The 12,636-nt window shown below is 47.5% G+C and overlaps 1 protein-coding gene across 1 annotated transcript; it reads right to left on the bottom strand.

Annotated features, from left to right (window-relative positions):
• Positions 1 to 4,728: 4,728 nt before the first annotated feature.
• Positions 4,729 to 11,601, bottom strand: LOC136449910 (uncharacterized). The gene is made up of 6 exons (XM_066450140.1): positions 11,166 to 11,601; positions 10,335 to 10,790; positions 8,476 to 8,786; positions 8,294 to 8,353; positions 6,517 to 7,028; positions 4,729 to 5,852 (listed from the first exon to the last, which is right to left on the bottom strand). Exons 2-6 carry the CDS (start codon positions 10,691 to 10,693, stop codon positions 5,040 to 5,042), a joined length of 2,055 nt encoding a protein of 684 aa, XP_066306237.1. The 5' UTR covers positions 10,694 to 10,790; positions 11,166 to 11,601; the 3' UTR covers positions 4,729 to 5,039.
• Between the last annotated feature and the right edge of the window lie 1,035 nt (positions 11,602 to 12,636).

The raw sequence follows: 12,636 nt of genomic DNA, 5'->3' as shown, positions 1-12,636 counted from the left end.
AGCATCATAATTCACATGAGGAGATGGCCAATGTCTGACCAGGAGAAATGGTGCGGGCTCAGAGGTCACATGGCCAAGGACCAAGGACATGGTTAGGTCTAACAGAGTCCTTGTGTTCGTTAATGGAGTACCAGTACCCAGTCACGACCTACCACTGCTTAGCAATAGCAAACTCAGCCTGGCAAGGTACGAAAATGGACCCTAGGCCTATTTATTTTGGATTTTGGTGTTTGATGACCAACATAATTAAATTAGACTAATGAATTTGCAAGTGATTGTTTTGTAGTCCAATAGGGTGAAAGACGTAACTTGAACGAAGGCGACGTGATGATCCGATGATCAACACCATAAGCAAGACCCTAGAAGCACAAGAGAAGAATCAAGATATCAAGCAAAGTCCAAACACGAAGATAGCAACCAAGCCATACACAAGATCGCGAAGAAACTGTTAGAATATATTAGGCAACTCCGGATATTGTTAGTTTAGGATTGATTGTAATCCTGGGATAACCTTCCTTATCTCTAGGAGAGGCTACTTGCCCTCCAAGCCATGTACTCTTATATAATCAGCCCAAGGGGCTCAAGCAATACATCAACACAATATCCACGCATTATACGCCAATCTTACATGGTGGGATGAACAGGCTTGAGCCTCCGCTACGGCGCTACCCCTGGAGCCGGCCGGCCAGGACACCACCGTTGATCAGCAGCAAAGAGTTGAAAGACAAGTGGGGCGAGGCTCATGGCTGCTGATCAACGGTGGTGTCCTGGCCGGCCGGCTCCAGGGGTAGCGCTGTAGCGGAGGCTCAAGCCTGTTCATCCCACCTCCCAATCTTACATGGTATCACGAGTCTAGGTGCTAACCCTAGGCTTCCGGCTTCTGCTGCCCTCACGCCGCCCCCGGGGAGATCGATCTCCACCGGGGGCAGCGCCTCTGTATGATGCGCCGCCGACCCTTCTGGTCCGCCGCGCCGTCGTGGAGTCAAGAAGCAACAACAGGGGTCTTACCTCCTCTGGCCGCGCCCGACGCGGCCGCCGACCTGCCCTGCCCCGCGCCTCGATCCCTGCGTCGCTGGTCGCCGTTGCCGCCGGGCTGCAGCGTCGAGGGGATCCGCCCCTCCCGCCCTCCCTCGCCGGCTCTCCCCCCCGCGCCGTCGGGCCTCGTCTGCCTCCGACCCAGCGCCGCCGCCGCCGCTGCTGCCTCGAGCGCGCGGACGCGGCTGCAGGGGCTCTTGGCATGCCATCCTGCCGGGGTGGGGGCCGCTCCCTCACCGGAGCCCTCCTCTCTGCCACCGCGCGTCGTTCCGGCCCGCGGGAGGAGGGGCGACGCTCGGGGAAGCACCGCCGCCCGCCCAAGCATTCTCGTTCAGTCGGATCCGCCCCTCTCTGGCTTTCTTTGTTCTCTCTATCCTGGTTGACGGAAAGGATAACGTTCTGAGAGGGGCCAGGCTCAGTGCACCCCGGGTTTGTACCCATCATTCCATCTGCTGCTGCTATTTTCTTTTTCCCGATCAGAGATCGGGTTGCGTCGCCCTGCTGTTCGTCATCGCCGAAGACGAGGTCGTCGTTGTGCCCTTCAGGCTGCTGCGGCAACGCTCGTGATCTAGCCATCCTCGCCGGCGACGCCGCCTTTTCAGGCGGTGCCGCCACCCATGCTGCTGGTCCTCGTCATGCTGGCTCTCGGTCCGAGTCCGCGCCTATTGCCGCACGCTCGCGGACACCGCCGCCGATATTGTTGAAGGAAGATGCAGTTGCGCTCTTTAGCTGCACCATCTACCATCGCAGTCGGCCTATCGTCCTGCTGACTCTGTCGGCAAGAAGCTGCTGATTTTGTGTATTCGGGCGCCTTCGCTGACGCTTCGGACCCGCGCCCTCCTCCACGGCTTCGATCACGTCCACCTCGACCTCGGCTACTTTGGCACTAAGGGGCTACCATCTGCTTGACAAGCCTCTTCGGCTCCCATTCCAGCCACAACATCTGCGGCACATCGACGGTTGCGACTGCGGGGGGATGTCATCTCTTCGGCTTATTCTCGAGTCTCATCGTCTGCGCGCTCCCGTTGTGACTACGGGGGGATGTTAGAATATATTAGGCAACTCCGGATATGGTTAGTTTAGGATTGATTGTAATCCTGGGATAACCTTCCTTATCTCTAGGAGAGGCTACTTGCCCTCCAAGCCATGTACTCTTATATAATCAGCCCAAGGGGCTCAAGCAATACATCAACACAATATCCACGCATTATACGCCAATCTTACAGAAACGAGCTCACAGAAGTGACCGGACGCTGGACCAAACGTTGGAGGAAAGTGACCGGACACTCCGATCAAGAGGCTCGGCAAACAAGCGTCAGCAGCAGCGATCGGACGCTGGCGGCAAAATCGACCGGACGCAGGACAACAAAGTCCGGTCGAGTACAGAGAGGTTACAGAGCGGCGAAAATGTGACCGGACGCGTCTGGTGACATGTGACCGGACGCTGGAAGCGTCCGATCAGTTGATCGCAGCTCTAACGGTCGGGACGACCGGACGCGTCCGGTCAGGATGTGATCAGCGTCCGGTCAGTAGCAGAAAAGCAGGATTTCATCCCCAACGGCTACTTTCTCAATATGGCTTATAAATACAACTCCCAACCGGCCAAATGAGAAGTGTAGAGCTGAGGAAACATATCAAGGGTGTTGATACACCATTTTAGTGATCTTCACTTGTATAGTGCTTAGTGATTCATTAGGTGATTAGTGTAGGTGTTTTGCGAAGTGCTTAGGTTGATTAGACCACCGCTTATGCGCTTGCTCTAGGTTTAGGCCTAGTGTTTAGTGAGGTTTACATACCTCTTACCACTCGGTGCTTGCACGCACCATTGTTGTACATCGGATGGGCTTGTAGTCTTGCAAGATCACACCAACCACGTTTGTGGTGTAGCCGCCACCGTGTACCGGAGGGAACAAGGCCCGCGGCGTTTCGGCCAGAAGCTTGATAGTGAAGACGGCGGGGAGCATCCGGGAGAGGTTTGCCGGAAGACATGTCGGAGACCCACTTGCGCGTAAGGAAGGCCCGAGGCTATCAACGGAGTTACCCGACCGAGAGCTTGGCCCTTGCGAGGGATTTCTTGCGAGAGGCTCCAACGAGGACTAGGAAGAAGCTTGCGCACTTCTCAATACCTCGGTAAAAATATCGGTGTCGTTGACGGGAGTTTGTAATCTCTACCTTACTCTTTAGCTTCCGCATTTACATGGATTGTATTACTCCTTTTGTGGTAGAGATAGCAACACACTAGTAAAACCGTAGTTACACATTTAGATAGTTTATCTTTGGGGCTCTTGCGTTTGTACCCTTGTTTTGTATTGAAATTGTGATTTTGCCCCTATTTTTTTGACTTTATGAATTTACCTCTACTGTGCCATTCACGAAGCACCGGTTTGCCCCTGCTCCGTCATCCATCCCTAACGGTGTTAACTTTTGTACCAAAGGACAAATATGCCCTTGTGATTTTATCCTCCCTCTCGCTCTGCGTCTCCCCAGCCCGACACAAGGGGCGGCGGCGGCGGCCGCACTCTCTCCTCACCTCCCAGCGGCGTTCCTCCCCCTCTCTCCCCCTCCCTCTCCTTCTCCAGCCCGACGGCGCCTCACCACTCCCCTCCCAGCGGCGTTCCTCCCCCCGGCGGCGTGGTGGCTGGAGCTCGCAGCGGCGCGGTGGCTGGAGCTCGTGGTGGCGCGGTGGTGAGGGCCGCAGCCGCGTCCCTCGTGGCTCGAGGCGGGTGATGCGGCGGGAGGCGAGATCCGGCAACGCTCCTCCGCTCCCCCGGCCAGATCTAGTGGCGGTGCGGGGGATCGAGCCCCCTCTCTCCTCCCTCCGGCGATTGTGCGGCGCGTGGACGACGAATCCGGTGGCAGCTCGGCGCGGGGACGTCGGATCCGGTGGCGGCGCGGGGGAGCCCCCTATCTCCTCCCTCCAGCGACGGCGCGGCACAGGGATCGAGGAGCTCCTCTGTCTCCTTCTCCGGCGGCGTGGATCTAGGCGAGGAGGTCCTCCCTCTCCCTCAAGCCCGTCGGCCATGCCGCGACGCCCACGTGCCTTGACCTGAGCGTTGCGGCCGGGCACCGTTGCTGCCCTGCGCGCGCCGCGGTCGTGGGCGAGAGCCGCGCCCCGCAGCCAGGCGCCACCGTCCCCCGCACAACGCGCCCCGCGGCTGGGACCGACCGACGCCCCGCGATGCTTGCTAAGCTGACACCGTGTGGTTTGCCTGTGGCTAGATGAGCAGGAGGTTGAAGATAAGATGAGGGGCAACATGGTCTTTTTGCCTCTGTTTGCAGGGATTTTGATTTTTTTAATTTATTTATTCCATGTCCATCTAACAGACATCCAAACCAGGGGCAAACGGATGGTTCGTTTTAAAATAATAGGGACAAAATCACAAAGTTGAAAAAACAAGAGCAAAATCACAATTGGACTGCTGGACAGGGGCAAGAACACAATTTTTCCTTTATCTTTTGTATATGTTTTACTAAGGTTAGAAAAAGATGTCATAGTTTAGAATTAGATTTTTATGTTATCTAATTTATCCCCCTCCTAGGCGTCACGTTCCCCTTCAGTACGAGCCATGCCTCTTCTCTGTTTCAGTCTTCCTCGACACAACTGCTGCCAATCTTGCTTTCAAGGTTGAAAACGCACAGGCTGTTTTGCTGCAAAGACGAACTATACCAAAACACAAGTGAAAGGCACAAAGATGCGACAAGCCAAGTTGCAGTTGCATGGCATATTTTTCTCCCTTTTTTTTTCTTTTCGATATACCGGTAACACAGCATGACATTGTTAATCTGGTACCCCAGAAGATAAGGGTTAAGACCAATCAACCAACAAATCTACAATTTGGGAGAGACTTTCTTCCACCTAGGCAGAGCTGATATATATGTACACTAAAGTCTAACTTGTGCGGCGATCCAGCACTTCCTATGTTGATGATATGGCCACCGATTTTGGTGGTGAGGCTACAAGATACATACACATCAGAGAGCCTAAGACATTTCTATCTGCTTCTTCATTCAGCAAAAACTTTGGGCTTACGGACCCTTTGGCTCCTCCTATTTACAACCAGTACAGCCTTCTCAACCTGCAACTTCAGGGGGGCACTCGCGGTCTCTAGCTTCTTCTCTGTGGAGGATGAGCTTACAGTCTCCTGCTTCTTTGCTGCTGAGCCTGCATTTTCAGCCTTTGGCGCCCTTGCAGCTGCGGACTTTTCAGTTTTCTGCTTCTTCACTGCTGAGGATGGCTTCCCAGTTTTCTGCTCCTTCGATGCCAAGGATGAGTTCAAAGATCTATTCTTCTTTGCATCTGCAGGTTCATTTCCAGATTTACGCTTCTTTCCACCCGGCCCTGTTGCAGGAGAGAGTGTGCTTTCAGTTTTCTCCTTTGCTACATCAGAGGCCGTGCTCCTTTGGTTCTTTGCAGCTGAGGACATGCCCTCAGTTTTTTCCTTTGCATCAGGAGTTTTGGAGGCCTCTTTCCTCTGCTTCTTGGTAAAGAAAGAGACTTTCTTCTGCCTTTTCTTAGGTTCCAGCTCCTGCTTGTTCCCAGGGGAGACGAGCTTCCTCGAGGGTGACTTTTCAAGGAATGATTCTTGCTCCAATGTGGGAACAGAAGTGCTATCTACTTCAACTGGAGCACAAATGCTCTCAACTTTTACTGGAGCACAAGTGTTCTTCACTTCAACTGGTGGAGAATTATTCTTCATTTCTGCTGGAGTAGAAATGTTCTGGTCTTTGGAAGAACTTCCAGAAGGCTGCTTGGCCTTATAAAACTGCTCACAAGCTTCATTGGCTCCTTGATTGTCTATGAGGATATCATCAGTATTCTACAGAAAAAGAAAAGAAAAGAAACAGAAGTATCAACTAAATGCCAGTGCAAATATATTGCCCAATAAGCTAACACGTTCAGTATTTTCAGGGAAGTGGTTCAAAATCAGTGAAATATTTTTAGACGCACAACTATCATTAAGCTTCCAAAATGTAGTCATAGAAACATAACATACTATATTACTAGTATTTGTGTGTTTGTAAAAACAAATTTAAAAATAACTTGCTTCATCACATTGCTCTCCTGACGGCTTCAATCTTATAACCTGCAAATTTTACTAGAGATATCTTCTATCTATGCTAACAAAGTAGATATAGAATTCAATAATTTTTAAGCCCCTACCTCATATCCAAGACATAACTACAGATCCAGGTTCGTACAGGGAAACATTATCTGTTAAATGGGTGTTAAGCTTTTTTATTTAAACGTAGTCAAGTAAAGCGGCCATCCCTGCAATATTTTTATAGAAATGCAGTATAATGTTCGACTATTTTCTCTAGAAATAGTAAATGGGGGAATTTACACATCCCAAGCTTAATGTGCATATAAGATGATCCAAATTCCAATATGTAAGCAGCAATTCTCAGAGTATCAACCCAACTCCAAACAAGCAATGAATAATTAAATTAGGAATACGAATAAGCAAAGGGCCAAAGACTTACTACTTTGTATAAATCCCCAATATCACTATTTGTTATGGAATTGCCAGTACCCAACAGTAGGTCCAATGTGATGGCTTCGTCCCTCAAGTGATTGCACTCTCCACTTCTTTCTTCAGTAGTCCTACATGTACCTATTATATGAGCATCAGTTTCCCTGTCAGGCAAAGCAGATCCTCCTGAAAGTGCTTGTCCATCATCATCCTTCAGCAAAATGTTTAGATTCTTCTTTTTCTGTGGTTTAGTATGTCGAGACTTTGTATAAGAGAATGAGTGCTTTTGAGTACGCTGTCTCTTCCGAGACACCCTGACATGAGTATCGCCCCCAGAAAATGCCAAATTTTCTCCTTCAGAATGAGCCTTGCTGAGACGATCTTGCAGCAGATGAACTTGAGACTGAACCCCATCAATTGTCAAGAGAATATCCTGTAAAGTACGTTGCTCGCAAATCATATCATAATCCTCCGAATCCAGCAATGTAGCAGTGTCAAGTCCACCTCTCATACTACCATCAACTGCAATCAGAATGAACCAAATACACAGTTAGCACTTGCATGACAATTACTTAGGCAGAGAATAAAGATGAATCACAGTTTCTGCATGGCCAATTTAACTAAACCTCAAGTGGTTATGTATGTCCTTCATTGATCTATCCAAAAATGGGAAAGCTACGATAATATCCCATAAAACCATAGAGGGCCAGGAAGATGTTGGCATATTTTATCATATGGCTATATAAACTAACTCTGTCAAATTATGTAAGGTATACATGTTTCTGGAAATTCAAAGATCCACATATCTGATTTAAGCTTAGTCAAATTATGTATTACTTGTGTATAAACTATACAGCTGCATAATTATTTCAAAGTGCGTTCACACTAAATTCGTGTTATAGCTGTAATGTGTAAACAGTACTGCGAGAAAAGAATGATCAGAGTCTAGTTTACAATCCCGGTTAAAAAAGGTCTAGTTTTGAACACCGTACCAAAATAAAATACACCCTACATACTTGGATAGAGACAATATTTGCTTGGATACTTTACAACTTTAAAAACCAAGACCACAAAAGTACATGTAAGCATTAAGATTTGTCACATAAAATGACATTAAAAAATTGCCATGTAATGTGCTTTCAAGCAATTGCAAGTTTTATACTTTTATTGACATATATATTCTAATAAAGTAAAATTGAAGGTGTTTGTAGGAGACGGGCATAGTCTAAAACGGGCGTACCTAGTGCAGAGAGCTCCCGCTCTGTGCGGGGTCTGAGGAAGGGTGTCAATGGCAAGCCTTACCCTCGCCTGTGCAATGCGAGGAGACCGCGACTCGAACCCGGGACCTTCCGGTCACAGACGGTAAGACTCTACCGCTTGCACCAGGCCCGCACTTCGGGCATAGTCTAAAACGAAAAGGCAAAAATGGGATGGTGTCTAGTTTCTAGTTTGGTCAAGATCGTGTTTGTTGTACAAAAAGGGTGCTTATGTTTTCTTAAAATCAAGGGTGTGTCGGTGTGCAATGTAAGGGTTCTTGCCCCTTTTTCTTCTTAATACAAAGATGCGCAGGTCTCCTTTGTGTTAAAGAGAAAAACTGGGGCACCAAGGTTATATTAGATATCTTGGTTTCCTTTGATAGCGCGCATATGGTGTCACAAAAGCAACTTTTTCCTCACAACTGAGTCAAGAGCTAATTCTGTCTAATGGTGTACCTTTGCTAGATACTATGTTTTCCATTTTAACTTCACTGAAAAGTTTGACAAGATACCGGATAGATACATTCATACCTGTGCTACAATTGTCATCAACTAAGACACCATCAGTGTCAGCTCCCTTATTTTGTTTATCTGCAAAATATTGAAAGAATTATTGTCATTATGAACGAAACCTGGTGCAAAATTAACACAAACACAGATAAATTGATGTCCTATCCCTACGAAAAAGAAGACGACGTAATTGAATGCCAGACCATGGTAGTACGACAATATCCGGTGCTTGTTGATGTACAAGGACGCATCCACGTTTTCTTCATGCCTCTTCCTCTTTCTCCTCTTCATGATACTGTTTCCATGGCCTTTGTGCATCTGCATCGATTCTGACATAGTACCATTTGCTTTGCTTACTGCCTGTTTTGATTCCTTTTGTTTCTTTATTAGAGCAAGCTCCCTGTCATACTTTGATACTTGGGATGAAAGCTCCTTCATTCGCAACTCTAACCAGTGGCATCTCCACTGAATTGGACAAACAGAATTGCTCCACTCAGCCATCACCTTTTTCCTTCTGAAGAGTAATCACACAAAGTTTGTATAAAAATGAAGCATGTCAGAATAAAACATTACAACAAGATATAATAAGAATATATCAAGTACTCCCTCCATTCAAAATTATATTACGTTTTGGCTTTTCTAGATACATAATTTTTGTTATGCACTTAGATATACACTATGTCTAGATACATTGTAAAATCAATGTATCAAGAAAAGCCAAAACGCCTTATAATTTGGAACAGAGGGAGTAGTTGCTTGTTCAAATTATATTCTAGCCATACCCATAAAATGACAGGTAAGCTAACACTTTGAAGCATTCATAAGAGTAGCTCAATTATCGATTTCCTTGTTCATGACTGCATGTTATAGTTCTTTTTTATTAAAGCATGAATATCAGAATCTATATAGGTCTACAACAATAAAAAAAAAAATCATCAATGCTGGCATGGTTTTGAATCTCAAGCTGGAAACTTCTTTTGAAAATTCGGACTGTCATGTTTAACATATACCATTTAGTAAAATACCTAGGTGAACTTTTCCAAAAAGCTAAAGAAGAAAAAGGTAACACTGACCCAAGGACTCTCTAACCAGAAGGGTATTGGTGCTCTTTGTGTCAATATTTAGTGTTTTGGCCTACTACTGGATTGACAGACATATGGTCACCAATGAATAAAGGGCGTACCCAGCACAGAGAGCTCCCGCTCTGTGCGGGGTCTGGGGAAGGGTGTCAGTGGCAAGCCTTACCCTCGCATGTGCAATGCGAGGAGACCGCGACTCGAACCCGGGACCTTCCGGTCATAGGCGGTAAGACTCTACCGCTTGCACCAGGCCAGCCCTTCATATGGTCACCAATGAATCCATGCCGATAATCATGGAATTAATCTACCTGGTAGCTGAAACAAAGTCCTGGTTGAACAACCAAAACGGTAAATTCACAATGCTTTTGAATAAGCTACCATTTGCTTAATTGTCTTTCTAAATAGCTACCTGAAAATATAAGATCATAGGGTTATCTGGTACTTGCCTCTTCTGATTGTGATAGGCATACTTCGCATAAGTGGCATGGCATTTCTTAGGACAACACATTTTTTCTGGCTGTTGCTACCTGCTTCTATTTGGCATATAAGAATTGTGCAGAAATTATACCTGTCCTAATCTAAGTGTTATTATCACCTTCTAAGTTTTTAACATTTCATATATAAATGATGAACGAAATGTAGCCCAGAAAAGGAAAATTTCGATGAGAAGGTACTAATCAATAAGCATACAAGACACTGAATCATATCTTTCTGTTTTAGGTACAATGATGTTCCTATGTTTCTTGTCGCTTCCGCAGTCAGGAAGGTGCAATAATCACAACATAGTATAACAGTCGAAACCCTACTACAACCTTCCGTTTTGTCACCAGGAGCGCGGGAGAGAGGGAAAACCAAACAATGAAACACAAAAGAACATAACAACCTAGCATAATCTTACACCTGTTCATTCTTCCATGAACCAGGAGTGCACAATAATGAGATCAGTAGCATTCAGGGCACACGAGGAACTATGGAGGACTCACCTAGGGGGCTTTGAGGGCCCAACACCATTGGCATGAGCGGACAGGCCAGAATTCACTTCTGGTTCACCATTGTCTGCCTCACCTTCAAATCCAGAGCAGGTGTCCCCAAACGAGCTCGAGCATTCAGTGGTATCGCCTCCCTCGTATTTCACAAGCTCAGTACCAACCACCAGAGGGCCACCATTCGTGCAGACAGCCTCGGATTTCACCACCACCATGCTGTTCTGGTTCTTGGCGCCACCGTCGCCCTCGTCCACCACCATGCTGCTCTGGTTCTTGGCGCCACCGTCGCCCTCGTCCTTAGTATCCATGGCTGGAGGTAGAGCTGGAACGGGAACGGGAACGGGAGCGGGAGCCATGGCTCGCCGCTGTTGCGTCAGGTCAGGCCGTCAGGGGCCCTACGCGCCCACATGAACCCCACCAGAATTGCTCCCAATCTTCCTCCAGAAGAAGACCCTGCGGGCGGACAGATACGTTCAGCAACGAAATTCGCAGGGGACGAAGAGAATCAAAGGAGCGCACGAGAATGGTTCAAGCCTCCGCAGGAAAAAGCTCAATTCTGCAACAGAAAACCCACGGATTCGTAATAGAACCCTATAGAACGGGATGATTCCTACGAATGACTAAACAGACAAGAAGGAACGCAAGAACATCGTAGCGAATGGGCGGATGAAAAATACAAATACTCGAGAAGGCAACCAGGGAATCCGCGGAATACCCATACGCAAGACGAATCCGCAACAAAAAAAACACCGCAAAGGAACCCGCAAGAACCTGACGAGCCCTGTGAACCACGCAGGACCAAACCAGTGGGGGGGGACGAGGGCTTACCGAGGATCGTCAGACGGAGAATCAGGCATTAGTCCGGGCGGATCGCCATGGAGGAGGAGAAAGATTGGTGGGTAATCGGGATCGGGGCACGATCGCTCGGGTCTGTGGCTCAAACGTGGAGGCGAGGGCGAGGGGAGGAAGCATCCATGAATCTGGGCCTTTTTATTCTGATGATGAAGAATGAAAAAAGCGGGGAGGGGGAGGGGGAGGGGGAGCCGGGGAGGGAGGAGGGAGGAGGAAGAAGACGAAGGCTGGGGGGAGGAGGGCCTCGTGTGGAGGGGAGGGGGAGTTACTAGTTTCCAATTCCAATCGCGGCAGCGGGCGTCACGCTGTTCGCACCGCCCGGCGAGCTGTGTCCACCACGCCACCTCCCGTCCGTCGTCCATGGAACCCAACGGGAGAGACGACCGACCGCTCCGACTCGCTCGCGTCTCTCTCGTCGCCTCATCGCCTTTGGCCCTTTGGGCGCCCTTTGATGCGATGGGCCCGAATCGCCCAAATTCCTTTTGGGGGGAATTTGTTGAGTTCTCGAAAAAGTTCAGCGGTCTCTAATGGTAGTACTTTAAAATTTTTTTTTTGTTCTCCATATCACTGTCATTCAGTTTGTTCGCTTGCTCGTAAATGATCGTAAATTTTCAGCCAGGAACAGTATTTTTCTTTCACACCAAACTAGCCAGCAGTAAATAATCCACGATCGTTTACGGCCTCTCGAACAGGCTGATTAGTTTGGGCTCTAACGTTGTCAAACTGCAGGTGTAAAAAGTCGAAAATACCCTTATGTCTAAATATGTCATTAATTTTTTTAGCATCTTAACGACTTTTTAGACATAAGGGTATTTTTGACTTTTTACCCCTACAGTTTGACGGCGTTAGAGCCTAAACTGACGGCAGTGGCATGGAGGGCATAAAAAAGTTAGAGCAGTGACGCTGAAGACCGCTGAACTTTTCCAGAGACACACAAGACATTGCGATCTTTTTTAATGACACACAAGGAATTTCCCCGTTCCTTTTCTAGTGGACCCTGGTTGTGTGAACAGAGGGGTCGTGGAGATCGACGGCTCAGATTGCACGTGAGATGTTGCACTTGGATCATCCTCGCCCAAGTAACCACTATGCTTGGTGGTTATTACAATATATCTCTTACGTTTTTCTCGATCTAACCCTTTAAATTTTTTAATAAAAATCATTCTCTATATCATTTCTTCCTATTTTGTTGAGAATCTTGGAGAGCCAACTCCGCTCTCTATCACTTATAAGCAAGAAAATAGAAATAGAGAGATGAAAATATTTAGAGATCTAGTTAAAAAAATGTTAGAGATTTTTTTTTCATGAACATCTATTTTCCTATTAATACGGAATGACATAAATAGGCTCTTAGAGTTGCTTTTGGACCATTCTCAACATAGGCTAACAGAAGTGTTGTCCTCACAAGATAGAATATGTGAAACAGAAGTGTTGTCCTCACAAGATA

This window comes from Miscanthus floridulus, chromosome 5 (genome assembly GCF_019320115.1).
Source record: "Miscanthus floridulus cultivar M001 chromosome 5, ASM1932011v1, whole genome shotgun sequence".
Lineage (NCBI taxonomy): Eukaryota > Viridiplantae > Streptophyta > Magnoliopsida > Poales > Poaceae > Miscanthus > Miscanthus floridulus.
This window is presented reverse-complemented; position numbering and strand designations above follow the sequence as displayed.